The sequence below is a fragment of the Plecotus auritus genome (genome assembly GCF_963455305.1).
Source record: "Plecotus auritus genome assembly, chromosome: 6".
Lineage (NCBI taxonomy): Eukaryota > Metazoa > Chordata > Mammalia > Chiroptera > Vespertilionidae > Plecotus > Plecotus auritus.
The window spans coordinates 107,667,955-107,695,707 of NC_137773.1; the positions used below are offsets into that span (position 1 = coordinate 107,667,955).

Consider the following 27,753-nt stretch of genomic DNA (forward strand, 5'->3'; position numbering starts at 1 on the left):
TCTTTCCACTGGACCTCACCTGTTTAGCCTTCTATCCTCCATCTCCCATATCATCCCAGTGGTGGGGCCAGACCAGGCTGGGTGGGCAGAGTGTGAGCAGAAGGGAGAGGTGTTCCAGTGCCAGCTCATGGTGCTCAATTTTTCTCAGTCATGGTTCTCGTCACCTGCCAGAGCCTTCTGGGTGCTCCTCACCAGCCGGGACTCAGGCTCTACCTTTCAGATGGAATCTGAGTTAGACCAGACGTCTCTTACCTGTGTTATGTGAATTTCCTACTCCCCACGTCCTGGTAGCTCCCAGATGCCCGCACCCAGCAACACGGGCAGAGACACATTGGAATTTCATTACAACAGAATATGGGGAAGTTCCTACCACCCAATCTTACTTGCATCCATCTCAAGACTGAACAGTGTGTTAGCCAATTGTAGTTTTTTAGGACACTCCTTGCATGTGGATGTAGAAGTTACTGGATCCTCACTTGTCACAAAATCTAGATCCATGATTTCTTGCAAGGTCTGTGCAAAAAGTAAACAGACCACAGGATTGGCAGGTGTGTGCCGGGGACCTGTACCTGTCAGGTCTGGAATTCTCTTCCTAAAGTATATCTTGGTTTCTTTTTGTGTCCTGTGTCAGATTCCCCTGGGAGTCTGATGTATAGATTTAGACATGGAGCGGAATAAAATAAGGAGCTTCTCCCACATTGCACGCCTTGTTGAAGACAAGGGACTATAGCGATAGCCCTTGACTGTTGAGTCAGTTTTATGTCATAGTATTTCCTAATGACTCATGTGTATTTTGTCCCTGTCTGGTTTGTTCACAGAGATGTCTGTGAACTAACTGTGTTTTCATTTTTTTAGGAGAATTTTAACCTCAAATCGACTTCTGGGTGCCTCTACATAACAGTTTGATGTTATGTCTGTGTACAATAGCTTGTGGGTGTGTAGAGATACAAAAAAAAAATCCAGTATACATTTTTAATTATTACTTTAGGAGAATATGACAAATGATTTTGTAGGAGTAAATATGAAAAGGTTTGCAAAATTGTCCAAATTATTAGAAAACTATATGAAAAGTGACATAAGATTTTGACAGCTCAGATAATCCTACAACCTTTTAGTAAATGGAACCACAATAAAAAAAGTTCTTATAAGTGAAGATGAAACCCCAGTGGCTCCACAGGCAAGTTATATGAGTTATTCTGTAAGGACATTATTGCATGCTCATGGAGATCCTTCTAGAGCTAGAGAAGGACATCCAGTCCCTGGCTTATTACGTGGCATCAGCATGACATCTATCACCAACTTCTGAATGATAGGGAGAGTTCAAATAATGGGCCAATCCATTTTGGAGATCAGGCCAACATCTGAAGCTAAGTACTATCAAAATGAATGGGCCATGTATTAAGAGGACTATGCAGTTTAAAGAAAGTCATGGCCCAGCTGTGTGAGCACTACAAATGTCAGCAAATGAACATCACTCATGATGTGAGCAGATTGAAACTAAAATAGGAAGCGATTGACTCATCAGTGCAGAGTTGAGTTTTGATAACATTTAATGTCAGACATCTAGAAGAAATGTTTATCAATATCTATTCATGCCATAGATTCTTAACCAATTATAAAGAAAACGGTTCATCCTTCTTCTGATAAATTATACTGAAGGAATACCAGCTAATGACATTAAGTGACACTTGAAGGCTTTGTCCGTGAGAGCAGGACCTCACAGTCACCAATTTTGTCAGCAGGAAATAAAGTAAAATGCTCATTCTGTGAAAAACTGAAGTGAAATTCAGATAATATGATTTATGAAAAAGATACATTATTAGATTTGGTGGGAGAGAGAGATGTATTTTGGTGCCCCAAATCCCAATAACAGACACACCACAGAAGAGCAAACAGTAAAGACTGAAAACATAGCCAAGGCTCACCACTTGTGAATCATCCAAACCATGGAAGAGACAGGCTCAGGAGGCACAGCTCAGTCCCTTAGGAGGCCAGCAGGTGACACACGGAAGGAAGGTGGGAGGTGGAGCCCAGGAACTGTCCCTGGCTGATTGGGAATGTTCCCTGCACATCAGGGAAAGACTTGATCACCTGCGGAGGGTGTGTGCACACCTCATGGCCTGAAGTCCCTCTGCCTGAGGGTGTGTGCTCTGGAGAAGTCCATCACGTGTCCCCAGCAGGGACCGTCGCCTGGGCAGTGGTCAATGTACAGATGAATGAGCTACTTGTGCTGAGAAGGTGCTGGGGCTTCTGCAAGTCATACAGAGACTTGAAGAATTTCCCATCCTGCCATCTTTCTGCTTAGTCCTTCTTTCCCCAGTGCTGTCCTCCTGATTTAAAAGATATCTTTGACACTGTGTGTCCCTCCCTGTCTGCAGAACCCACGGTGGTGTTTGCCAAGGAGCAGTCGGCACACAGCGAGGTGAAGGCCATGGCTGGGGCCAGTGCCACGCTGAGCTGCGAGGTAGCCCAGGCCCAGACTCAGGTGACGTGGTACAAGGATGGCAAGAAGCTGAGTGGAAGCTCAAAAGTGCGCGTGGAGGCCACGGGCTGCACCCGGCGGCTGGTGCTGCAGCAGGCAGCGAAGGGGGACAGCGGGGAGTACATCTGCGAGGCCGGGGGCCAGAGGGTCACCTTCCACCTAGATGTCCCAGGTCAGTTCTTTGGTGGCACTAACTTAGCTTTGTGTGTAGGTAAGGACTACAGCCAGACACACCCTGGTGCTCTTTCCACTGGACCTCACCTGTTTAGCCTTCTATCCTCCATCTCCCATATCATCCCAGTGGTGGGGCCAGACCAGGCTGGGTGGGCAGAGTGTGAGCAGAAGGGAGAGGTGTTCCAGTGCCAGCTCATGGTGCTCAATTTTTCTCAGTCATGGTTCTCGTCACCTGCCAGAGCCTTCTGGGTGCTCCTCACCAGCCGGGACTCAGGCTCTACCTTTCAGATGGAATCTGAGTTAGACCAGACGTCTCTTACCTGTGTTATGTGAATTTCCTACTCCCCACGTCCTGGTAGCTCCCAGATGCCCGCACCCAGCAACACGGGCAGAGACACATTGGAATTTCATTACAACAGAATATGGGGAAGTTCCTACCACCCAATCTTACTTGCATCCATCTCAAGACTGAACAGTGTGTTAGCCAATTGTAGTTTTTTAGGACACTCCTTGCATGTGGATGTAGAAGTTACTGGATCCTCACTTGTCACAAAATCTAGATCCATGATTTCTTGCAAGGTCTGTGCAAAAAGTAAACAGACCACAGGATTGGCAGGTGTGTGCCGGGGACCTGTACCTGTCAGGTCTGGAATTCTCTTCCTAAAGTATATCTTGGTTTCTTTTTGTGTCCTGTGTCAGATTCCCCTGGGAGTCTGATGTATAGATTTAGACATGGAAAGGAATAAGGAGCTTCTCCCACATTGCACGCCTTGTTGAAGACAAGGGACTATAGCGATAGCCCTTGACTGTTGAGTCAGTTTTATGTCATAGTATTTCCTAATGACTCATGTGTATTTGTCCCTGTCTGGTTTGTTCACAGGGATGACTGTGAACTAACTGTGTTTTCATTTTTTTTAGGAGAATTTTAACCTCAAATCGACTTCTGGGTGCCTCTACATAACAGTTTAATGTTATGTCTGTGTACAATAGCTTGTGGGTGTGTAGAGATACAAAAAAAAAATCCAGTATACATTTTTAATTATTACTTTAGGAGAATATGACAAATGATTTTGTAGGAGTAAATATGAAAAGGTTTGCAAAATTGTCCAAATTATTAGAAAACTATATGAAAAGTGACATAAGATTTTGACAGCTCAGATAATCCTACAACCTTTTAGTAAATGGAACCACAATAAAAAAAGTTCTTATAAGTGAAGATGAAACCCCAGTGGCTCCACAGGCAAGTTATATGAGTTATTCTGTAAGGACATTATTGCATGCTCATGGAGATCCTTCTAGAGCTAGAGAAGGACATCCAGTCCCTGGCTTATTACGTGGCACCAGCATGACATCTATCACCAACATCTGATTGAGAGGGAGAGTTCAAATAATGGGCCAATCCATTTTGGAGATCAGGCCAACATCTGAAGCTAAGTACTATCAAAATGAATGGGCCATGTATTAAGAGGACTATGCAGTATAAAGAAAGTCATGGCCCAGCTGTGTGAGCACTACAAATGTCAGCAAATGAACATCACTCATGATGTGAGCAGATTGAAACTAAAATAGGAAGCGATTGACTCATCAGTGCAGAGTTGAGTTTTGATAACATTTAATGTCAGACATCTAGAAGAAATGTTTATCAATATCTATTCATGCCATAGATTCTTAACCAATTATTAAGAAAACGGTTCATCCTTCTTCTGATAAATTATACTGAAGGAAAACCAGCTAATCACACTAAGTGACACTTGTAGGCTTTGTCCGTGAGAGCAGGACCTCACAGTCACCAATTTTGTCAGCAGGAAATAAAGTAAAATGCTCATTCTGTGAAAAACTGAAGTGAAATTCAGATAATATGATTTATGAAAAAGATACATTATTAGATTTGGTGGGAGAGAGAGATGTATTTTGGTGCCCCAAATCCCAATAACAGACACACCACAGAAGAGCAAACAGTAAAGACTGAAAACATAGCCAAGGCTCACCACTTGTGAGTCATCCAAACCATGGAAGAGACAGGCTCAGGAGGCACAGCTCAGTCCCTTAGGAGGCCAGCAGGTGACACACGGAAGGCAGGTGGGAGGTGGAGCCCAGGACCTGTCCCTGGCTGGGTGGGAATGCTTCCTGTACATCAGGGAAAGACTTGGTCACCTGGGGAGGGTGTGTGCACACCTCATGGCCTGAAGTCCCTCTGCTAGAGGGTGTGTGCTCCAGAGAAGTTCATCACGTGTCCCCAGCAGGGACCGTTTCCTGGACAATGGTCAATGTGCAGATGAATGAGCTACTTGTTTTGAGAAGGTGCTGGGGCTTCTGCGGGTAACACAGAGCCTTTAGGATTTTCCTGTCCTGCCACCTCCCTGCTTAGTCCTTCCATCCCCAGTGCTCTCCTCCTGATTTAGAAAATATCTTTGACCCTGTGTGTCCCTCCCTGTCCGCAGAGCCCACGGTGGTGTTTGCCAAGGAGCAGTCGGCACACAGCGAGGTGAAGGCCATGGCCGGGGCCAGTGCCACGCTGAGCTGCGAGGTAGCCCAGGCCCAGACTCAGGTGACGTGGTACAAGGATGGCAAGAAGCTGAGTGGGAGCTCGAAAGTGCGCATGGAGGCCACGGGCTGCACCCGGCGGCTGGTGCTGCAGCAGGCGGCGAAGGGGGACAGCGGGGAGTACATCTGCGAGGCCGGGGGCCAGAGGGTCACCTTCAGCCTAGATGTCCCAGGTAGGTCCCACCTGCCTCCCTGGGCAGAGAGGACAAGTACCTGGCCAATCAAGTGACAGGCAGTCTTCAAAGGCTGTGCAAGGCCTGTTGGTGTGGTTGCACCTGTTCTGGTTTCTATCGACATGCCCTGCCTCAGGCCTCTGTCCTCTACTGATCTGTGGAGACTGAAGACATAGGCTGAAGACCCTAGTGCAGGCATTCTGGACATCTTTTGTCCCAGATTTTTGCTCCTCTTTGCCACCTCCTCACCTTCCCCAGAATAGAACCTGTCATGGAGGCTTCTGCAGGCTGTTAAGGGCTGAGGCCTGTCGAAATGCCCGTTCTCCTTCTGGGCCAGGAGCAGACAGTTTTCTGTTTTCAGTCCCCCTTTGCAATTGTGGAGTCCAGCCTTGCTCTGGGGAACCTCAGCAGAGGGGCTTCTGGCTTTGGATGCCTTTTTCCTCAGTGGAGTTTGGGTCCCTATCTCTGGCCTTGGGTTCCTAACTATCCAGCAATTGTTAAGTCAGCCCGGGTATCTGGCCTCTGCTTGGGCACATCTGGGCTGGTACTGGTCCTGCTGGTGTGCTACCTGTCCCTTACAGCCCCAGCTGATGACAGCACTTCTGGGTTTCAGAGTCCTGCTATAGGTGTTTGTCTTAAGCTGGCGGGCACGGGCACGGCCCCGTCCCCAGGTGTGGCCCCATCATACAGCCAGCATGTCTTCAGGTGCTCCCCTGGATGGGCTCTTACAGGGACTCTCTTGGGCACCTTCTGGGGTTTTCCCCCTCCCCCTTTGGTGCTGCTGCGCACTCACCCCACATGCTGAAGCACTCAGGCTGTTTCAGCCTCGCAGCCTTTGTCCTGGGCCCAGGCTTCCTTGGAGGGCAGGCATCCATGCCTCTAGGCTTTTGGTTAGACAGTGTGTGGCTCCAGGCCTGCGGTCCCCTGCAGCTGACTCCTCTTGGCCACTCTTCATGGCCCCTGAGAGCCTGGATGGAGGCCATCAGTGGGTGTGGCGCTCTGAGGCGTTCCCTCTTGGGCCTGCTCAGTGGAAGCAGCAGCCAAGGACTGGGTGAGCAAGGCCTTGCATAGCAGTTGGAGCTTGGGCCAGTCCCACTTCAGGTCTTCTCCCATAGAATGGCCTGAAGGAGGCAGGGACCAGGCCAGGGAAGCAGGGTCCCCACTTTCTTGATGACTAACCCTCCTGCTCCTCCCCACTGCACCCCAGAGCCAGAGCCTGAGCCCCCAGCCCTGGAGAGACCTGACCGCAGGGGGCTTGTGGTGGTCAAAGAACACGAGGACATCGTTCTGACTGCCACGATGGCCGCACCTTCCGTGGCTGCGGTGACGTGGCTCAAGGACGGCGTGGAGATTCGCCGCAGCAAACGGCACCAGACGGCCAGCCTGGGGGACACGCACACGCTGACCGTGCGCGGTGCGCAGACTCTGGACAGCGCGGTGTACAGCTGCCGTGTAGGCGCAGAGGCTCAGGACTTCCCCGTGCAGGTGGAAGGTCAGCGCAGCGCAGTCCTCTGCGAACCCCGCTCCTGCTGGGTCTCTCTGAGGGCGAGCAGGCAGTGTCTTGTTGGGGAGTGGGTATGGGTGGGGCTCAGGGCGCACGACCCCAAAGCAAAGCACAGATTGGGTCTCCAGGGCCCGAGCTTCTCCGGGCTGACGTCCTTCCCTTCCGCAGAGGTGGCCGCCAGGTTCTGCCAGCCCCTGGAGCCCGTGAGCGGGGAGCTGGGCGGCACGGTGACGCTGGTCTGCGAGCTGAGCCCGGCACAGGCCGAGGTGGTGTGGCGCTGTGGGAGCACGCAGCTGCGGGCGGGCAAGCGCTTCCAGATGGCGGCCGAGGGGCTCCGGCGCTCCCTCACGGTGTCGGGCCTGCGGGCGGAGGATGCTGGCGAGTACGTGTGCGAGAGCCGCGACGACCGCACCAGCGCCAGGCTCTCAGTCTGCGGTACGCACCACAGCGCGCTCTGGCGGGGCCAGGCGGGGGGGGGGGGGGGGGGGGGGGCAGGGGGGAGGCTGGGCGTTCCGGCGGCTTCACGGAGAAGGTGGTCTTCCGTGGCGTCTGCAAGTGGGGCCTCGCTCCTCCCACCAACTTCTCAAGCGGAGCTCCTGTCCACAGTCCCCCGCGAAGTCAAGTTCACGTCTGGGCTGAGCGCCATGGTCGCGGAGGAGGGCCAAGAGGTCACCTTCCAGTGCGTGGTGACCCCCAGCGACGCGGCGGTCCTGTGGTTCCGGGACGGTGCCCAGCTGCAGCCCAACGAGAAGTTTCGCATGTCGCAGAGCGGCGCCAGCCACAGCCTGACCATCTCGGGTCTGGTACTGGAGGACGCCGGCCAGATCACCGCGGAGGCTGAGGGGGTCACATCCTCGGCTGCTCTCCGCGTCCGAGGTGCGGGGGCGGGGAGGAGGGGTGGCGGGAGTGTGGGCCCCTTATGGGTGGCCTGGCATCCTGCTGCTCTGGCTGATCTCAGGGAACACGGGGTTTGCTGGTTGCAGAGAGAAGCCTGGGGTGGGACGGAAGGGCTGGGCACCTCCTCTGGAAGAGTAAACTGCTGCACTGTGCCCCTGGTCCGGGAACGGATCCACACCCAGCCCCATAGGTGGTGAGATGGGAGGGAGTGGGGTTTGCAGCCCCATGGGTGGTGAGATGGGAGGGAGTGAAAGCAGAGGCAGGAGGGGAGGACACATTTTGCTCGATGAAGCCAGATTGTCTGTGAGAGCCAGCCTTCACCTGAGGATAAATGGGAGCCATCGCAGGTCTTGAGTAAGAGTAATGTGGGCAGATTCACTTTCTGGGGAGGTCATGTTACGGTGTGGGACTGGGAGGTCCACTCCAGTGTGTCTCTCCCTTAACATTCCGGCTCCCAGGGCTCCAATGGAGTGGAGATGCTAATTCTGGTCTGGGGGTGGGGGTGGGGGGGCTCAAAGCCCACCTGTCTCACCAGCGTAGTGCCGAGGCTTCTGGTCACCACACATAGGAGCTCCAGGCACTGGTGCCTGGCAGGGTTCAGAGCAGGGAAGCAGAGGTGGGCGGGGGTTGGGAAAGGAGAGGCCTCCTTAGTCTCTATTCCCTCCCATGAAAGTATACTGTGCACGTGTGCAGCTGGGCCCTGAGTACTGCTAAAGCTTTGCCTGACTTTGAGTCAGAATGTGGTAGGGGCACTGCTCTGCCGCTGGGGGCTGGGTTGGACAGGGGCCCTCTGTGCCTCGTGTTCCTGAGTGGCAGTGGCTGCATGACTGCCCTTTCACTGACCCCAGAGGCTCCCGTGCTGTTCAAGAAGAAGTTGGAGCCACAGACAGTGGAGGAGTGGGGCTCAGTGACCCTGGTGGTAGAGCTTACCAGGCCTTGGCCGGATGTCAAGTGGACGCGCAATGCGATGGCCATAACCCCAAGCGAGAATGTGGCAATCTACACGGAGGGCGCGAGTCACCGCTTGGTCCTCCACAGTGTGGGTTTTGCTGACCGCGGCTTCTATGGCTGTGAGACGCCAGATGACAAGACACAGGCCAAGCTCACAGTAAAAAGTGAGCTACAGGGCAGCTGGGTTTGGGGTCTGGCACCCAGGAGAGGGGAGGGAGGGGGGAAGGGATGGAGAGGAATGAGTTTCCCACTGGGGACCTGGCCCTGGGAAGGGGATGGAAAGGGAGGGTTAGCAGGGGGAGGTGTCGAATGGCTGGGGATGAAGTGGGCCTCCTAGGGAGGGCAATTATCCTCCTGTGGGTGGGAGTGGGCCTCCCCCTCTAGGGCAACACGCTGAGCTGAGGCCCCTGGGAAGGACAGAGGGAGGGCCAGGGTCTCAGTGCAGTGGCATACCCTTCCCTCCTTTGCTCTGCAGTGCGCCAGGTCCAGCTCCTGCGGGGCCTGCACGTGGTGGAGGTGCAAGAGCAGGGCTCCACTACCATGGAGGTGGAGCTGTCCCATGCCAACGTAGAGGGTAGCTGGACACGTGATGGCCTTCGGCTACAGCCAGGGCCCACGTGCCAACTGGCAGTGCAAGGCCCCATTCACACCCTCACGCTGTCTGAGCTGCGGCCACAGGATGGTGGTCTCATTGCCTTCAAGGCTGAGGGCGTGCACACATCCGCGCGGCTGGTGGTAACTGGTGCGTGGGGGGTGGGGCGAGACCCACTCGAGACTGCATGGTCCCTGTCTCGGAGGGGAGGCAGGTGGGGACAGGGCGTGGAATCCTCGGGGGGGCATTCATTCCTAAAACCAGCTGAGTGATTTGGTCCAGCTCAGCCCCCCTCCACCGCTCCACCTGCCTCTCTCATCTCCTTCCCCAGAGCTGCCTGTGAGGTTCAGCCGCCCACTGCAGGACATGGTGGCCACAGAGAAAGACAGAGTGACCCTGGAGTGTGAGCTGTCACGCCCCAATGTGGACGTGCGCTGGCTGAAGGTGCCTCTGTCCCTGGACTCTTCTGCTCCATCCTACACCTCACCATGAGGGGCATACCCAGCACCTGACCTGATTTTGTACTCCCACAGGATGGCGTGGAGCTGCAGGTTGGCAAGACAGTGGGTATGGCAGCCAAGGGCACCTGCCGGACTCTCATCATTTACCAGTGTGCCTTTGGGGACCAGGGCATGTATGTGTGTGATGCCCATGAGGCTCAGACCTCGGCATCCCTGAAGGTGCAAGGTAAGGACTGGGCAGTGTGGGAGGTCAGGGCCAGGTGCAGGACCTCCTTACCCCTTGTGTCCCCCATTGAGGTGCTTGGCCATCTGACCCCAACCCTCTGGTACTCAGCAAGCTGTGGATGGGGGAGGGGGCAGGCAGCACTGTGCTGCAGTGTGGCAGGGCCTCCCTCACTGCCCCAGGACGCAACATCCATATCCTGAGACCCCTGGAGGACGTGGAGGTGATGGAGAAGGAGAGCGCCACCTTCTCCTGTGAGGTCTCCCATGATGACGTGTCTGCTCAGTGGTTCCGGGAGGGCAGTAAGCTTCGGTCCAGTGACAACGTGCGCATGCGCCAGGAAGGTGTGACAACTAAGGCGGTGGCTGTGGGAGGGCCTTTTCCCATCCCCCATGCACCTCCCCCAGTGCTGAGTGGTCCGTGTCCCCAGGAAGGACACACACGCTCATCTACCGGAGGGTCCTGGTGGAAGAAGCAGGAGAAATCCGATTTGTAGCTGAAAATGCAGAATCTCGAGCCCAGCTCCGAGTGAGAGGTGAGGGGGACCCAAGGGAGGACGTGGGCTGGACACCAAGTAAGAACATAGATGGGTGCTGTGCCAGCTGTCCCGACACAGGCCTGGGGCGCTCCAGCCCCTCCCAGGACAGGACAGGGGTGACCCAGGAGGAGGCAAAGAGGGTGTTGCCTCCACTGCAGGAGGAAAGGGGTCTGAGGAGGCAGCCCTTCTTGTTTAAAATGGAGATATCAGTGAGTTCTTCTTCCTGGGACTGCAGCGGGTGCTGGAGAGTGAGGCCCTGGTGGCCTTGATGACAAGAGAGGGTGGCAACAAGGCCTGAGGGAGGGAGGGATAGTCTGTGGACAGGTAAGGTGATCACACGGGGGCATTGATGCGCAGGAGAGAGCAAGGGAAGCAGCATGAGGGGTACGGCAAGAGGTGGGAAGGGTGGAAGGTAGGTGTGGGTGCACCTACTTTCTTCAAGGTCAATTGTATGGAAGGGGTCAGACCTGAGGGTGACACCTGATTTAGCCTGGCTGGTTGGGGGCACCCACCTGACCCCTCCCTGCTCACCCACAGAGCTGCCAGTGTCCATTCTGCGCCCCCTGCGGGACAAGATCGCCATGGAGAAGCACCGTGGTGTACTTGAGTGCCAGGTGTCTCGGGCCAGTGCCCAGGTGCGGTGGTTCAAGGGTGGCGTGGAATTGCGGACCGGGCCCAAGTACGAGATGGTCAGCGATGGTCTCTACCGCAAGCTGGTCATCAGTGACGTGCAGCCTGAGGATGAGGACACCTATACATGCGATGCTGGCGATGTGAAGACCTCTGCCCAGTTCTTTGTGGAAGGTGTGGGCAGGGCTGTGGGCAGCTGTCCTCTGTGCCCGGGGATGGGCTGCGGCCTCTATCATTGGCCCTGATACTTGGAGGCAGCCAGGTCTGAGAAGGGCCTGACTGGGGGGCATGGCGGGGGGGGCGGGGGGAGGATGAGCACCTTGTGTTTGGTGGAAGGGTTTGTTCCCAGGGAGGAACACAGATGGGGGCGGTCCTCCTACAGACGCGGTGCTGCCTCTCGCCCACAGAGCAATCCATTACCATCGTGCGGGGCCTGCAGGATGTGACCGTGATGGAGCCCGCCCCCGCCTGGTTCGAGTGTGAGACCTCCATTCCCTCTGTTCGGCCACCCAAGTGGCTGCTGGGGAAGACGCCGTTGCAGGCCGGGAAGGATGTGGGTATAGAGCAGGAAGGCACAGTGCACCGCCTGGCACTGCGGCGCACCTGCTCCACCATGACTGGGCCAGTGCACTTCACCATCGGCAAGTCGCGCACCACCGCCCAGCTGGTTGTCTCAGGTGGGCGCGCAGCCCCCGGGCGAAGGAGGGGCCCTTAGCGGATGGCAGCGCCCTGGGCTCCGCTGGCCCGGCCCACCCGCATCGCTGCGCTCTCTCCTCCCGCGCAGACATCCCTGTGGTGCTTACGAGGCCACTGGAGCCGAAGGCGGGCCGTGAACTGCAGTCAGTGGTCCTGTCCTGCGACTTCAAGCCGCCCCCTAAGGCTGTGCAGTGGTACAAGGAAGACACGCCCTTGGCGCCCTCGGACAAATTCAGAATGCGCCTGGAGGGCCACATGGCGGAGCTGCGCGTGCTGCGGCTCACGCCCGCGGACGCCGGCGTCTACCGGTGCCAGGCCGGCAGTGCCCAGAGCTGCGCCCAGGTCACCGTGGAAGGTGCGCGGCGGGGGTGCAGGGCCGCCCTTAGGGGCCCGGGGGCGGCGGTGCCAGACGCTAAGCCTCCATGTGCTCTTGGCAGCGCGGGAGGTGACCGTGACGAGGCCGCTGCAGGACGCGGAGGCCACGGAGGAGGGCCGCGCTTGCTTCGCGTGCGAGCTTTCCCACGAGGACGAAGAGGTGGAGTGGTCGCTCAATGGGACGCCCCTCTACAACGACAGCTTCCACGAAATCACCCACGAGGGCCGCTGCCACATGCTGGTGCTGAAGCGGGTCAGGCAGGGGGACGCAGGCACCGTGCGCGTCTCTTCCCCCAAGGTGACGGCCACTGCCCGCCTGGAGGTCAGAGGTGAGGCGGCCTGCGGGGGTCTGTGGGAGTCCCCCCTGGGGTCTCCGCTGGTGAGGTGGCGGCTCCTTCGCTCACCTCCTTACACCTCGTCCTGCAGCGAAGCCAGCGGTGTTCCTGAAGGCGCTGGACGACGTGTCGGTGGAGGAGCAGAGCACCCTGACCCTGCAGTGCGAGATCTCCGACCCCCAGGCGGGTGTGGTGTGGCGCAAGGACGGAGTGGAGCTGGGCCCCAGCGACAAGTACGACTTTCTGCACACGGCGGGCACGCGTGGGCTGGTGGTCCACGACCTGAGCCTGGACGACGCGGGCCTGTACACCTGCCACCTGGGCACTGAGGAGACCTGCGCGCACGTCAGTGTGCACGGTGCGTGGGGGCGTGGCCGAGAAAGGGGCGTGGCCTGGTAGAGAAGGCGTGGCCACATACTGAGGCCCCACCCACTCAAGCCCGGCTGTTCCACTGAGCCAGGAGAGGTCAGGCAGGCTCTGAACGGGCTTGACATGATCCTTAGGAGGCCCAGATGCACGCAGGTTAGCGGGGACGACAGCAACGGAGTGAAGCGTAGGAGACAGGCCAGGCCGTGCCTGATGGGAGTCCCGCAGAGCTCGGGTTCCAACAGGGACCTGGAGACATTCACTGTGCACCAGGGGATGTGTGTGGGCAGGTGTGAAGCCCGTCACTGGAGCCTCTTGGAGGTGGGAAGCAGGAGAGGCCAAGGTGTCAGGCGGGGATGCCCTGGAACTTCTTCCCCAACCAGGTGGTCGCTGTCTTGGCTCAGCTCCAGTAGTCTTATTTCCCTTCCACATGCATGACAGACCTGTTCTCCATGACCCCGTGGTGGGTGCCTGACATCTGGTGGGTTTTGAGATGAGACAGGAAAGGGGGGAGGGTGGTGCAGTGGGTTTGTCCCAGAGCTAGATGGCTCCTTCACTCAGGGCGCCTGTTCTTTCTCTTTCAGAGCATGTGAGCTATTGAAAGCCAATGCTTTGTTCTCTGCCCCTTGTTCTGTAGCAGGAAGGCGGTGCCCTGGTCAGAACTCACAGCTATTGGCCATCCAAACACCAGGGTGTGGCCAGCTGGGGGCCAAGGGGGCATTGGCTGAGGGGCAGCAGGTCTGCCTGGAGGGGCTGGGAAGGGGTGGGTATTTGAGCCTCTGGAACATTATGGGGCTCAATGATGCTGGTCTTGAGGGGCAGGCATCTGGGGCCTGGCCAGAGTGACCGCTGCCTCCCATGGTTCACAGACCTGCACGTGGGCATCACCAAGAGGCTGAAGAACGTGGAGGTGCTCGAGGGCGAGAGCTGCAACTTCGAGTGCATCCTATCCCATGAGGACACAGGTGACACTGCCACATGGACAGTCGGCGGGAAGACATTGGGCAGCTCAGGCCGCTTCCAAGCCACTCGCCAGGGCCGAAAGTACATCCTGGCTGTGCGAGAGGCACTGCTGAGTGACACCGGGGAGGTGGTCTTCTCTGTGCGCGGTCTCACCTCCAAGGCCTCGCTCTTCGTCAGAGGTGGGCACCACGCACCCAGGCAGATGGGCCACTCTCCCCAGGCAACCTGCAGTGGGAGCCTTCGGCTGGGCAGCTTTCCGGAGTGGGCGGGGGGAGCTTCTGGGGACTATCTTCTTCAGCCACCGGTGGGGGCCAGAGCTCTGGTCGGGATGCGGGGTTCCTGGTCATCTAGGGGCAGGAGCAGGGCTTCTGGTCTCACATCCATGGTCCAACGACTGTGGTAGCTCCAGGGCACATGGTCACCGAGCCAGTGAAACCACTGAGCTCATGCTCCCAGCATAAACACTGGTGCAGATCGGTGAAGCTTGTTCACAGCTGGCCACAGCCATGGCTACGCAGTGTCATGGGCTCTGAACAATGCTGAGAGCATCTGTGTGTGCTCTCATATCTCCCTCTCAAAGGTGCCTCCCTTGTCACAGTGGGGACTCCTGGCATTCCAAGGCTCCGAGGCTCCTGGGTTTGATGTCCTAGAATTTCAGGCTGTTCGTCTGCGGGCTCGGCCTCCAGAGCCTGAAGGTTTCCAAGCACCAGCCCTACCATTGTCTCTGGTGTGGCTGTGGCCGTGCCTCACAGGCTGCCTCTTATTCCTTCAGAAAGGCCGGCGGACATCACGAAGCCATTGGAAGACCAGCGGGCCATGGCAGGGGAGGATGCGATACTGAGCTGTGAGCTGTCACGGGTGGACTCCCCAGTGCGCTGGCTGAAGGACGGGAAAGTCATTCGCAAGAGTCAGAAGTATGACCTGCTCAGCGAGGGCACGCGGGCCGTGCTGATTGTCCATGCGGCCTCACTCAAAGATTCCGGAGAATACACATGTGAGACAGAGGTTTCCAAGAGCACAGCCAGCCTCTGTGTGGAAGGTAACCCCACAAGAAACTCTGAGGCAACACCCATGGCCTCTCTTCCTCAGTGTGTCATGGGGCCACTCCCTCAGGGCCTCCACTGTGCTGTCCAAAGTGGAAAGGGAAGGGGTCCAGAGGAAAGGGGCTCAGCCCAGTCCCTGAGGTTGCATGGGCAGGCCAGGGGAAGAACTGCCCATGCCCTGAGGGGCAGTGTGGGGTCTGTAGGCCTCACCCCCACCCCTTCTTATCTCTTCCCCCAGAAAAGCCAAACCGGTTCACAGAGGAGCTGGCTGACCTGCAGGTGGAGGAAAAAGGCCTGGCTGTGTTTACATGCAAGACGGAGCGCCCTGCAGCCACGGTGACTTGGAGAAAGGGCCTCTCTGAGCTGCATGCCTCGGGGAAGCATGCACCCAGCCAGGAGGGCGTGACCTTGAGGCTCACCATCAGTGCCCTGGAAAAGGCAGACAGTGACATGTACTCCTGCGACATTGGCCAGGCAAGGTCCCAGGCACGGCTCGTGGTGCAAGGTGAGGCTGGCGCATTGCATGGATTTCACGACCTGTGATGTGGCCGGTGCAAGCCTTGTATAAAACTGTCTCCGAGGCCCTGGACAAGGCCAGCCTTGGTTTCCCCATTTCCTGGAGGGGTTGGTTTCCCCATTTCTGTGGCCTCCCAGTTGGACTTTGTGCGAATGAGTCAGCAGTCCTCATTTATTACTGCATTTGTGTTTCTGGAGCTCCTCCTGTGTGCGTGAGCTCGTGCACACAGATGGACCTCCATTTGCACACAGATGGACCTCCTCTGCGCATGGAGGTCTCCAGGTTTGAGGAACAGTTTGTAGCTGGCAGGCAGGGTGAGGGTCATCATTGTCTCCATCTCACAGATAAAGAAACTGATGCTTTATGTGGGGTCAGAGGCTGGGCCAGGGTTGTTGGGCGTATTGGCGTCTGGAAGGGTTACATCCCACCTTCCGGATCCCAGGGCCAGCATCCAGGGTCTCTCCTTCCTTCCCTCCCTTCCTCCCTCTCACTCTTCAGAAAATCAGTGGAAAAAATACCTCAGGTATCCTCATGTGAGGATTAAAAGCAAAAAAACATTCTCATGAGCCCATCTGGTGGCCAACGCCTTTTCTCTGAGTGTCGGTATTCAAATCAAAATTATTTTTCTCTGACCAATCACCTCTTGACGCACCAACTGTGCTTTCTAATGCCTTGTGCCCAGTGTCCATCCAGTGTCTTGTGTTCGGTGTCTAGTGCCTGGTGCCCTGGCATCTGGTATCTGGCAGCTGGTGCACAGCATATGGCAGCTTCAAAACACCCGTGAATATGGAGAAATCTGTTGCACACCCATTTTCGTGTTTAACTTTTTCTAAGTGTCCCTGACCTAAGTTGGCAGCAAAAAAAAAAATTCCTAGCAATTCATGTTATCAGACCTCCAGAGCACTGGATTTAAATTTCACATAGGCACATGTCTTTTTTCACACTCTGATGTCTTCTGTTAATACAAGATTCGGTTTCATTATGTGACTCTGGGAACAGGTGCACTGGCAGGGACTAGCTGGGAAGCACAGCTGTGGAGGGGCCATCGTGGGTCACTCTTCACGCTCCACAGAAGGACCGAGGGGGACTGGGGCGTGTCCGTGGGCCTGGTCAGTTTAGCTCTGACTTCCTTGCTGTTTCTCAGTTTCATCATCCTGAACCTGTTACAGGTCTGGGAGAGCACCCCGTTTTCCTCGGTGGGGTTCTGATGTGTCCACCCTGTCCCCCAGGTCAGAGAGTGCTCATCACAGAGGACCTGAGGGACGCTGAGGTGCAGGAGGGCTCCTCAGTCACCTTCAGCTGCCGTGTCTCCCCTGGGGACTACGGGCCTGTCTACTGGTTCTTGGACAAAACACCTCTGCACCCCAATGAGCTCAATGAGATTGAGACCCAACCAGGTGGTTACCATGTGCTCACGCTGCGGGAGCTTGGGCTCAAGGACTCAGGCACTGTCTACTTCGAAGCGGGCGACCAGCGGTCTTCGGCCACCCTGCGGGTCACAGGTGGGCTGCATGCCAATGCTGTGGTTGGGACCGTCCATGTGGCTCAGGATGCAGTGTGATCCTAGGGCTCACAGAGCAGGTGCTGTGGGCTGGGCCTTGGGTTCCAGGGTGGGCTGGGGAGGCTGGGTGTGGCTGTTTGCGGATGCATCATTGCACGTGGTATGCAGAGCTGATACCATGGTCAGCATGGCATAGGCCTGGCCATGCCCTTGGAGTGTGGGGAGCCATGCAGAGGCCAGCCTGTCTGTGTCCCCAGGCTGAGGTGGACAGCTGGGGTGTCACCTGGGCTGCAGCGACACCTGGAGAGCTTCTCCTGCAGGAGCCCCCATGTGCCCTGTACTTCCCTCTCTGTCCCCAGAGAAGCCAAGTGTCTTCTCCCAAGAGCTCACGGATGCCATAGTTGTAGAGGGGGAGGATCTGACCCTGGTCTGCGAGACCACTGTCCCGGACAACCCTGTGCATTGGACCAAGGATGGGAAAACCCTGCGGGGGTCGGCCCGGTGCCAGCTGAGCCGCGAGGGCCGCCGAGCCCAGCTGGTCATCACTGGCACCACCCTGCAGGACGGCGGGCGCTATAAGTGTGAGGCTGCGGGTGCCTGGAGCAGCTCCATCGTCAGGGTCCACGGTGAGCCCTCAGGCAGGAAGGACCAGGCAGCTTCCAGCCGTGCTCTGTGCCCACGGCTCTCATCTTGTTCAGGGCAGGGGAGGCCCCAGACCTCGCCCAGCTCCTTCCCTCTCTGTCTTTGCCCTCTCAGTGTCTGTGTGTGTGTGTGGGGGGGGTGGGCGGCGGTTGTGTTTCGTCTGGCTCTGTCTCTCCACAGCTCATCTCCCCTCACTGCTTCTCCCCGTCTCTGGGTCTGGGTCTCTGCTACTGATAGAACCTTTCTCACCCTTTCTTGGTCTCATGACTGCCAGTATCTTTTGTACTTTATTCCTGACTTTGTCTTGTATTCTGACATCTCTCCTCCCTCCTCCGGGCTTGGCTCATCTCCATCAGCCTGGGCTGTGTAACAAATACCACAGACATGGCAGCTCAAACACCAGTCATTTCTCCTAGTCCTGGAGCCTGAACACCTGGGATCTAAGTGTGGGCAGGGCTGGTCCCCTGGAGGCCTCTGTCCTTGCTGTGTGGATGGCCATCTCCTCCTGTGTCCTCCCTTGGCCAGCCCTCTGTGTGTGTCTGTGTCCTGATCTCTTCTTCTTATAATGACACCAGTCATATGGGAATAGAGCCCATTCTAGTGATCTCATTTCACCTTCATTACATCTTTAAAGGCTCCACTTCCCAATACAGAACCATCTGAGGTCCTGGGGTTGGGGCTCCAATGAATGAAGGGGGACACAATGCAGCTCATGACACCCCATCCTTCTTTGTTCTTTTGTTTGGCTCCCCCTCCTGGAGGGTCACCATCACTAGCCCCTGATGTAGAAGGGTGAGGTGGGTCTCCTGTACCCTGCTGGTCCCTGCAGCCCTCCTCAACTGTGGGGGAGCCCCAGGTGCATGCAGGAGTGAGGACAAGCTGAGCCTGTGCCTTCCACAGCGAGGCCGGTGCACTTCCGGGAGGGCCTGAAGGACACGGAGGTGCTAGAGGGCGGTGCTGCCACCCTGCGCTGCAAGCTGTCATCAGTGGCTGCGCCCGTGGAGTGGCGCTGCGGAGATGAGGTCCTGCAGCCAGGAGGGAAGTACAGGATGCGGCAGGAGGGCACCATGCTGGAGCTGGTGGTCCGGGACTTGCAGCCCAGCGACAGCGGGCAGTACGTCTGCTGCTTCGGGGACCAGACAACCTCAGCCACGCTCACCGTGAAGGGTATGAGTGCCCCTGCCCTGCCGATGCAGTCCCATCGGTATCTTTTGTCCCCTGTAAAAGGATGAGGATGAGTTTCTCTGTCTCTGACCCTCCACAGCCCTACCTGCTGAGTTCATAGGAAGACTGAGAAGCAAGGAGGCCACGGAAGGGGCCGTGGTAACGCTGCGCTGCGAGCTGAGCAAGGAGGCCCCCGTGGAGTGGAGGAAGGGGCTCGAGACCCTCAGAGCTGGGGACAGAGTCAGCCTGAGGCAGGACGGGGCCGTGTGTGAGCTGGAGATCCGTGGCCTCGTGGTGGCGGATGCTGGGGAATACTCGTGCGTGTGTGGGCAGGAGAGGACGTCGGCCACGCTGACCGTCAAGGGTAAAGACCGTGTGTGGCCAAGCAGAGCCGTGCTTTGGTGTCCAGTTACTCGCTTCATGACATCTGCCTGCATTCATTCCATGTTCTTTGCTGTCTCCGTGTCGTTTGCTTCCCATAATTCCACAGAATCCCTTCCACCTTCCGGGCTGTTGTGCAAACCACGAGAAACCAGCACCGAGGCCACTTCTCGCTGCTGTGTCACTGATGGTTTTGTTCTGTTTCCTGTCAGTGTCTGTGTCATGTCCCCTGTCCTGTTAGGTCCTGTTCCAGAGCTCTTCACAGAATCTAATGTTCTGTGTCTGTTTCGCCCTTCACAGCCCTGCCTGCCGAGTTCATAGGAAGACTGAGAAGCAAGGAGGCCACGGAAGGGGCCGTGGTAATGCTGCGCTGCGAGCTGAACAAGGCGGCCCCTGTGGAGTGGAGGAAGGGGCTCGAGACCCTCAGAGCTGGGGACAGAGTTGGCCTGAGGCAGGAAGGGGCTGTGTGTGAGCTGGAGATCCGTGGCCTCGTGGTGGCAGATGCTGGGGAGTACTCGTGCGTGTGTGGGCAGGAGAGGACGTCGGCCACGCTGACAGTCAAGGGTAAAGACTGCATGTGGCCACATGGAGCAGTGGCTCTGTGTCTGAGGGCTTGGGAAAGTCCCTTGCTATGTCTGTGTGTGTAGGTATTTCCACCTCTCTCTGTGTCTCCTGCTATCCTGCAGCAGGAGTCTCAGCACCTAGCTGTGTGAGGCCTTCCCAGATACAGATCAGAAAACAAGGCTTCCTCTCTTACAGGGTCACATCTGGGGACGGAGGGGCGGGGGCAAGGGGAGAGTAGCCACACAACTTAAATGGTGGGATACCGTCCTTTTGAGGAGGCCATGCCAGCCCGGATTAGGAAGTAGATCTAAGTGTGGCCCTTGATGCAGAGATGTCGGGAATTATGATCAAGGGAGGGAGCCAAGAATATGTGACTGGCCATGAGAGAGCCATATAGGTTATCTGGGTCCACTGTCTAGAACCTGGGTGCCGTGGGAGGTAAGGCAGCTGTATAGGGTGAGGAAGTGGTGTGGGTGTGAAGAGTGAGGATGAGGTGAGGTGAGTGTGGGAGGTGAGCTGGAGATAAGGTGGGTGTGGGAAGTGATGAGGTGAGGTGAGTGTGGGAGGGGAGGAGGAGGTGAGGTGAGTGTGGGAAGTGAGGACGAGGTGAGTGGGTGTGGGAGGTGAAGTGGGTGTGAAGGGTGAGGAGGTGGTGAGCTGAAAGTGGGAAGTGAGGAAGTGAGGTGGGTGTGGGAGGGGAGGAGGAGGTGAGTGGGTGTGGGAGGTGAAGTGGGTGTGAAGGGTGAGGAGGTGGTGAGCTGAAAGTGGGAAGTGAGGAGGTAAGGTGGGTGTGGGAGGGGAGGAGGAGGTGAGTGGGTGTGAGAGGGAAGGAGGAGGTGAGGTGGGTGTGGGAGGGGAGGTGGAAGTGAGGTGGGTGTGGGAGGTGAGGAGTAGGTGAGATGGGTGTGGGAGGTGAGGAGGAGGTGAGGTGGGTGTGAGAGGGAAGGAGGAGGTGAGGTGGGTGTGGGAGGTGAGGAGGTGAAGTGGGTGTGAAGGGTGTGGAGGAGGTGAGGTGGGTGTGAAGGGTGTGGAGGAGGTAAGATGGGTGCGTGAGGTGAGGAGGAGGTGAGGTGGGTGTGTGAGGGGAGGAGGAGGGGAGGTCTGAGATGGTGGAAGGACAGGGAGGACTGGGTTGAAGAGCACGGCCCTATCCAGGAAGGGGTAATTGTGTCCATGCCAGAGTGGAGGGTCTGTGACTGGTTTCTGTGGCTGGTGGGCTGGTGGGCATCCTCTCTGGGTTGGGGTCTGCGTCCTGTGTTGTGGTGGGTCTGGTGATTCTCCCCTGCAGCAGCAGGGGGCTCGCTGGGTGTGGTCAGGTGGTCTGGAGTGGATTGAGAGCCCAGGCTGAGGGTGGGGGTAGGGGCTCGCTCAGCTGGAGTTGGTGGGCTGGCCCATGGCTTAGGGGCCAACTGGGCCACATCCATTGTGTGGTGGATGGTAGCCAGTTGTGTGGGCAGCCCTGCAAGGAGACAGGTGGGTGTCCCCTCTCATCAGAGCAGCCCCTGTGAGGGGCATCCTGCCTGTGTCCCTGGGGCCACACCTCCAGATGGTGCCTGTGTTGCCAGCTTGGTATGTGTGACCTGTTTCTTGTCTGCAAACTGCAGCATCCAATGGTCTGTGTGTCCATCTGACCCTCCATAGTCCTGACCACCAAATGCACAAAAGTCCTGGGTCCTGAGACGGCCATGGAGGTGCCATGTCCGTGCTGCACATGTCTGTGAGTTGTGCAGGGTTCCCCCATGAAGTGGTGGAACAGGCCTGAGACCCTCAGCGATGGGGAATCAGGACAGGGCCTGGCCATAATGAGGTATGGCTGGCAGTCTGGTGACAGGTCAGGGGGTCCGGGTCTTCAGGGACCCGGATCTTCAGGGACCCTCCTAAGGTCTTGGCCCCTCCTGAAGGGCAACTAGATGGACAGAGACAGGACGGAGCCACCCTTATGTCCTAGGAGGATCCAAGGAGCAACATCGATGAAGGAGCACGGGCAGGGTGGGCCTCAGAAAGAGCAAAGGGAAGGGCACCTCTGCAGGTGTGAGGGCCGCCAGTCATGGGCCTCCAGACCCACTCACGAGACAAGGTGAACAGTGAAGAAGAGGATTCTGGAGGCTGGGCAGGGCCATCATGTGCACGATGTTCAGACCTTGGCGGAGAAGCCACCACCATGACTCGTCGAGCTGCATGGACAGAGCACAGCACCTCCAGCAGGGACGCACTGTGCCCTGTGCTAGTCAGACTTCCCGGGAGACCAAAGGAGCATGGGCTCCGAGGGCTTCACTCAGCCAATAGCAAGAGCGCAGGACCTGCGGTGACAAGCTACAGGTGGCTCCAGAGAGCTGCTTCTAGAAGGGTGGGGGTTCCCAGGACACTGGTACCAGGGTGACAAGCTCATGGACCTTCCTGGACGGGGTGTTCCTTACCCTGATCTGTCCAGCTCTGGTCTCAGGAGCTACAGGAGGTGATGAGGAGTGAGCGCGGATGCAAACTCGTGGGAGAGATTTAGGCAGCCCTTTCCATGTTTCCTTCTCCAGCCGTGGAGTGGGCCATGACCACGGTGTTATCTCAGCAACCTGGCATGTTGAGTGAGGGAAGGGGCCAAGGGTCTTGACTCTGACCTCAAATAAAGTCTGAGGCAGGACAAGTAACGGAAGGTTCCAGATTACATCCTCTGGTCACTGTCCCTGTCCATTGCAACCTATGGCCATTTCCCTGTCTGTCCTAGTGAGAGGTCCCCACTGAGGTTCCAGCTCCTCCTCGTCACTGGCCTTCACCTGGATGGCCACCACTGTGTCCATGTGTTCATGAGTCCTCGTTTGCTCCAGGGTGTGTTTCATTGTCAAGTGCCCATGTCTTGCCCAAACCCCCAAGTTCCCCAGGCAGTCTGATGTTTTCTGGGTCCTTCTGACCTCCCTAGCCCTGCCTGTGAAGTTCACAAAGGGTCTGAAGAACGAGGAGGCCACGGAAGGGGCCACAGCCACACTTCTCTGCGAGCTGAGCAAGGAGGCGCCCGTGCAGTGGAGGAAGGGGCTCAAGACCCTCAGAGCTGGGGACAGAGTCAGCCTGAAGCAGGACGGGGCTGTGTGTAAGCTGGAGATCCAAGGTCTGGCTGTGGCAGATGCCGGGGAGTACTCGTGCGTGTGCGGGCAGGAGAGCACGTCGGCCACACTGACCATCAAGGGTAAAGTCTGCATATGGCCTCAGGGACCAGTGGCTTGGTGTCTGTACATTTCTATTCTGTCAACACCTCCCTTGTAGCATCCGTGGGTTTATGTCTCTAACTGGGGTCCCCGAGAATCTCCCAGCTTCATCTCTCCATCCAGAGGTCCTGATGTCCATGTGTAGTCCTTTGTGTCTACTGTTCCTCTTGTTCCTTTTGCCTTTGTCACCATCTATGCATTTGTTCTCAAGTTCATGTGACGGCCAATAGCAGTTTGTGTGGTCCTTGTGAGATTCTTGTCCTGGACATAGAGTCCTGCGGGCAGTCTGAAGTTCTCTGTGTCACTCTGACCCTCCCCAGCCATCCCTGTGAAGTTCACAAAGAACCTGAGGAATGAGGAGTCCACGGAAGGGGGCACAGCGATGCTGCTGTGTGAACTGAGCAAGGCGGCCCCCGTGGAGTGGAGGAAGGGGCTCGAGACACTCAGAGCTGGGGACAGAGTCAGCCTGAGGCAGGATGGGGCCGTGTGTGAGCTGGAAATTTGTGGCCTGATGGTGGCAGATGCCGGGGAGTACTCATGCGTGTGCGGGCAGGAGAGCACGTCGGCCACACTGACCATCAGGGGTAAAGACCGTGTGTGGCCAAGCAGAGCCCTGTTTTGGTGTCTGGTTGCTTGTTTCATTACATCTGCCTGCACTCATTCCATGTTCTCTGCTGTCTCAATGTCATTTGCTTCCCATAATTCCACAGAATCCTTTCCACCTTCCAGGCTGTTGTGTAAACCACAAGAAACCAGCACCTAGGCCACTCCTCATCCCTCGTGTCACCACTGGTTTTTTTCTGTTTCCTGTCAGAGTCTGTGTCACCTCGTCCATCCAGTCGTGTCCTGCCCCAAATTTCCCCACAGAATCTGTTTCACTGTCTTTCCAGCCCTCCCGGCCCTGTCCACCAGTTTCATACAAAGCCTGAGGCCTGAGGCGTCCTTGCAAGTGGCACAGCCCTGCTGTTCACAGGCTGGTTGAGGGGCGCCGCCATGCACAATGTGACCGGGCACACCCAGCACATAGCTCGTGTCCACATGGGTTTTATGTCTCCTCTGTACTGTCCACGTCTTGTCTTATCCGTGGCTCATATGTGTGATTGCGCCCATATCTTTCTGACTCCCAGCCCTGCCCGCCAAGTTCACAAAAGGTCTGAGGGAGGAAGAGGCCATGGAAGGGGCCACAGCAATGCTGCTGTGTGAGCTGAGCAAGGCGGCCCCTGTGGAGTGGAGGAAGGGGCTCGAGACACTCAGAGCTGGGGACAGAGTCAGCCTGAAGCAGGACGGGGCCGTGTGTGAGCTGGAGATCCGGGAATTGGTTGTGGCAGATGCTGGGGAGTACTCGTGTGTGTGCGGGCAGGAGAGCACGTCGGCCACACTGACCATCAAGGGTAACAACAACTGTGGCCAAGTAGAGGCCTGTTTTGGTGTCCGGTTACTCGTTTCATGACATCTGTCTGCACTCATTCCATGTTCTCAGCTGTCTTAGTGTCATTCTCTTCCCATAATTCCACAGAATCCCTTCCACCTTCCGGGCTGTTGTGCAAACCACGAGAAACCAGCACCTAGGCCACTCCTCATCCCTCGTGTCACCACTGGTTTTTTTCTGTTTCCTGTCAGAGTCTGTGTCACCTCGTCCATCCAGTCGTGTCCTGCCCCAAATTTCCCCACAGAATCTGTTTCACTGTCTTTCCAGCCCTCCCGGCCCTGTCCACCAGTTTCATACAAAGCCTGAGGCCTGAGGTGTCCATGAAAGTGGCACAGCCCTGCTGTTCACAGGCTGGTTGAGGGGCGCCACCATGCACAATGTGACCGGGCACACCCAGCACGTTGCTCGTGTCCACATCGGTTTTATGTCTCCTCTGTGCTGTCCACGTCTTGTCTTATCCATGGCTCGTATGTGTGATTGTGCCCATATCTTTCTGACTCCCAGCCCTGCCCGCCAAGTTCACAAAGGGTCTGAGGAAGAAAGAGGCCACGGAAGGGGCTGTGGTAACGCTGAGCTGCGAGCTGAACAAGGCAGCCCCTGTGGAGTGGAGGAAAGGGCTTGAGACCCTCAGAGCTGGGGACAGAGTCAGCCTGAGGCAGGACGGGGCCGTGTGTGAGCTGGAGATCCGTGACCTCGTGGTGGCAGATGCCGGGGAGTACTCGTGCGTGTGTGGGCAGGAGAGCACATCGGCCACACTGACCGTCAGGGGTAAAGACCATGTGGACCAATAGCTTGGTGTCTGCAGAGACCACCTTCTGCTCTGTAGGACTATGGGGCAGGGTTTCTCCTTGAGCATCTCTCTGCTGTGGCTGTGGCCAATTTTATGTCCTGATATTTGTGTCCAGTCCTTTGTCTCCTCTGTTCCTCTCCTCCGTTTGCCTCTGACACCATCTGTGCATTCATTCTCATTTACACTGTGGCCCTTTACAGTTTGTGTGGTCCTTGTGGGTGTCCTTGTCCTGGACACAGAGTCCCGCAGACAGTCTGAAGTTCTCTGTGACACTCTGACTCTCCGCAGCCCTGCCCGCGAAGTTCACAAAGAGTCTGAGGAAGGAAGAGGCCACAGAAGGGGCCACAGCCACACTGCGCTGCGAGCTGAGCAAGGCGGCCCCTGTGGAGTGGAGGAAGGGGCTTGAGACCCTCAGAGCTGGGGACAGAGTCAGCCTGAGGCAGGACGGGGCCGTGTGTGAGCTGGAGATCCGTGGCCTCGTGGTGGCAGATGCCGGGGAGTACTCGTGCGTGTGCGGGCAGGAGAGCACGTCGGCCACACTGACCATCAAGGGTAAAGTCTGCATATGGCCTCAGGGACCAGTGGCTTGGTGTCTGTACATTTCTACTCTGTCAATACCTGCTCCCTTGTAGCATCCATGGGTTTATGTCTCCAACTGGGGTCCCCGAGCATCTCCCAGCTTCATCTCTCCATCCAGAGGTCCTGATGTCCATGTGTAGTCCTTTGTGTCTACTGTTCCTCTTGTTCCTTTTGCCTTTGTCACCATCTATGCATTTGTTCTCAAGTTCATGTGACGGCCAATAGCAGTTTGTGTGGTCCTTGTGGGTGTCCTTGTCCTGGACACAGAGTCCTGCAGACAGTCTGAAGTTCTCTGTGTCACTCTGACCCTCCCCAGCCGTGCCGGTGAAGTTCACAAAGATCCTGAGGAATGAGGAGGCCACAGAAGGGGCCACAGCGATGCTGCTGTGTGAGCTGAGCAAGGCGGCCCCCGTGGAGTGGAGGAAGGGGCTCGAGACCCTCAGAGCTGGGGACAGAGTCAGCCTGAAGCAGGACGGGGTCATGTGTGAGCTGGAGATCCATGGCCTCATGGTGGTGGATACCGGGGAGTACACATGCGTGTGTGGGCAGGAAAGCACGTCGGCCACACTGACTGTCAGGGGTAAAGACCATGTGTAGCCAAGCAGAGCCGTGCTTTGGTGTTCAGTTACTCGCTTCATGACATCTGCCTGCACTCATTTTATGTTCTCTGCTGTGTCAGTGTCGTTTGCTTCCCATAATTCCACAGAATCCCTTCCACCTTCCGGGCTGTTGTGCAAACCACGAGAAACCAGCACCTAGGCCACTCCTCATCCCTCGTGTCACCACTGGTTTTTTTCTGTTTCCTGTCAGAGTCTGTGTCACCTCGTCCATCCAGTCATGTCCTGCCCCAATTTCCCCACAGAATCTGTTTCACTGTCTTTCCACATCGGTTTTATGTCTCCTCTGTGCTGTCCACGTCTTATCTTATCCATGGCTCGTATGTGTGATTGTGCCCTGTCCACTAGTTTCATACAAAGCCTGAGGCCTGAGGTGTCCATGAAAGTGGCACAGCCCTGCTGTTCACAGGCTGGTTGAGGGGTGCCACCATGCACAATGTGACCGGGCACACCCAGCACGTAGCTCATGTCCACATGGGTCTTATGTCTCCTCTGTGCTGTCCACGTTTTGTCTTATCCATTGCTCATATGTGTGATTGCGCCCATATCTTTCTGACTCCCAGCCCTGCCCGCCAAGTTCACAAAAGGTCTGAGGAAGGAAGAGGCCACAGAAGGGGCCACAGCCACACTGCACTGCGAGCTGAGCAAGGCGGCCCCCGTGGAGTGGAGGAAGGGGCTCGAGACACTCAGAGCTGGGGACAGAGTCAGCCTGAGGCAGGACGGGGCCGTGTGTGAGCTGGAGATCCGGAAACTGGTTGTGGCAGATGCTGGGGAGTACTCGTGCGTGTGCGGGCAGGAAAGCACGTCGGCCACACTGATTATCAAGGGTAAAGATTGTCTGTGGCCACGTAGACTCATTTGGGTGCAATGGCTCTTTCCTTGTCTCCTGCATCCACACTGGGTACCAATGGGCACTCCCTCCTCTCTGCCTTGAACAATTTCCCTCTGTCTGCTGTCTGCTTGCCTATCACTATGTTGTCCAGTGTCCTGGTATCTAGGTGCTGATCTCCATCCAAATGACCTCACTTGGCCAATTCTCATGGTAAAGTCAGAATTCCAGCTTGTCTGTCTTCCTGGCCTAATCTGTTTATCTTTTCTCCTTTCTATCCTCTAGTCAGGATCTGAGGGATGGCCCTGTGTTAGGGGTCTGAGGGGACCCCCTGGCCCTGATTGCCTGATGGGATACAGCTCTGCCCATGGGCATCTTAGGTGGAGGCTGGCTTGAGATTTGCCTGGTTAGATCCAGAGCTCCTCCCGAAGCTCCCACCATGGACCCTCCTTTCCCTTGAAGTGGACCCAGACCCATGATGCCCATTCCTACCCCAGTCTCCTGGGACCTGTGGCAATGGTTCCATTGGGCAGCCAGACAGCTGGGGTGAAGCTGGGAGCCACGCCTGACCTAGGTTCTCAGCAGGGTTGACTGGTGTA

At 56.6% G+C, this 27,753-nt stretch overlaps 1 protein-coding gene across 1 annotated transcript in view; it reads left to right on the plus strand.

Moving 5' to 3' along the window:
• The window catches only part of OBSCN (obscurin, cytoskeletal calmodulin and titin-interacting RhoGEF), a gene marked incomplete at its 5' end in the record, with an annotated part of 172,327 nt that overhangs the window by 80,071 nt on the left and 64,503 nt on the right, over window positions 1-27,753 (plus strand). Inside the window, 28 exon segments of the mRNA XM_080676888.1 lie at window positions 2,379-2,654; window positions 5,098-5,373; window positions 6,587-6,865; window positions 7,046-7,312; window positions 7,484-7,753; window positions 8,623-8,889; window positions 9,201-9,467; window positions 9,649-9,761; window positions 9,851-10,004; window positions 10,432-10,536; window positions 11,077-11,343; window positions 11,577-11,846; window positions 11,954-12,220; window positions 12,303-12,569; window positions 12,667-12,933; window positions 13,811-14,083; window positions 14,677-14,943; window positions 15,186-15,452; window positions 16,694-16,966; window positions 17,325-17,591; window positions 18,508-18,774; window positions 18,872-18,957; window positions 23,317-23,494; window positions 24,038-24,301; window positions 24,844-25,107; window positions 25,418-25,681; window positions 26,025-26,288; window positions 26,889-27,152. Coding sequence (XP_080533014.1) covers window positions 2,379-2,654; window positions 5,098-5,373; window positions 6,587-6,865; window positions 7,046-7,312; window positions 7,484-7,753; window positions 8,623-8,889; window positions 9,201-9,467; window positions 9,649-9,761; window positions 9,851-10,004; window positions 10,432-10,536; window positions 11,077-11,343; window positions 11,577-11,846; window positions 11,954-12,220; window positions 12,303-12,569; window positions 12,667-12,933; window positions 13,811-14,083; window positions 14,677-14,943; window positions 15,186-15,452; window positions 16,694-16,966; window positions 17,325-17,591; window positions 18,508-18,774; window positions 18,872-18,957; window positions 23,317-23,494; window positions 24,038-24,301; window positions 24,844-25,107; window positions 25,418-25,681; window positions 26,025-26,288; window positions 26,889-27,152 — 6,810 coding nt within the window.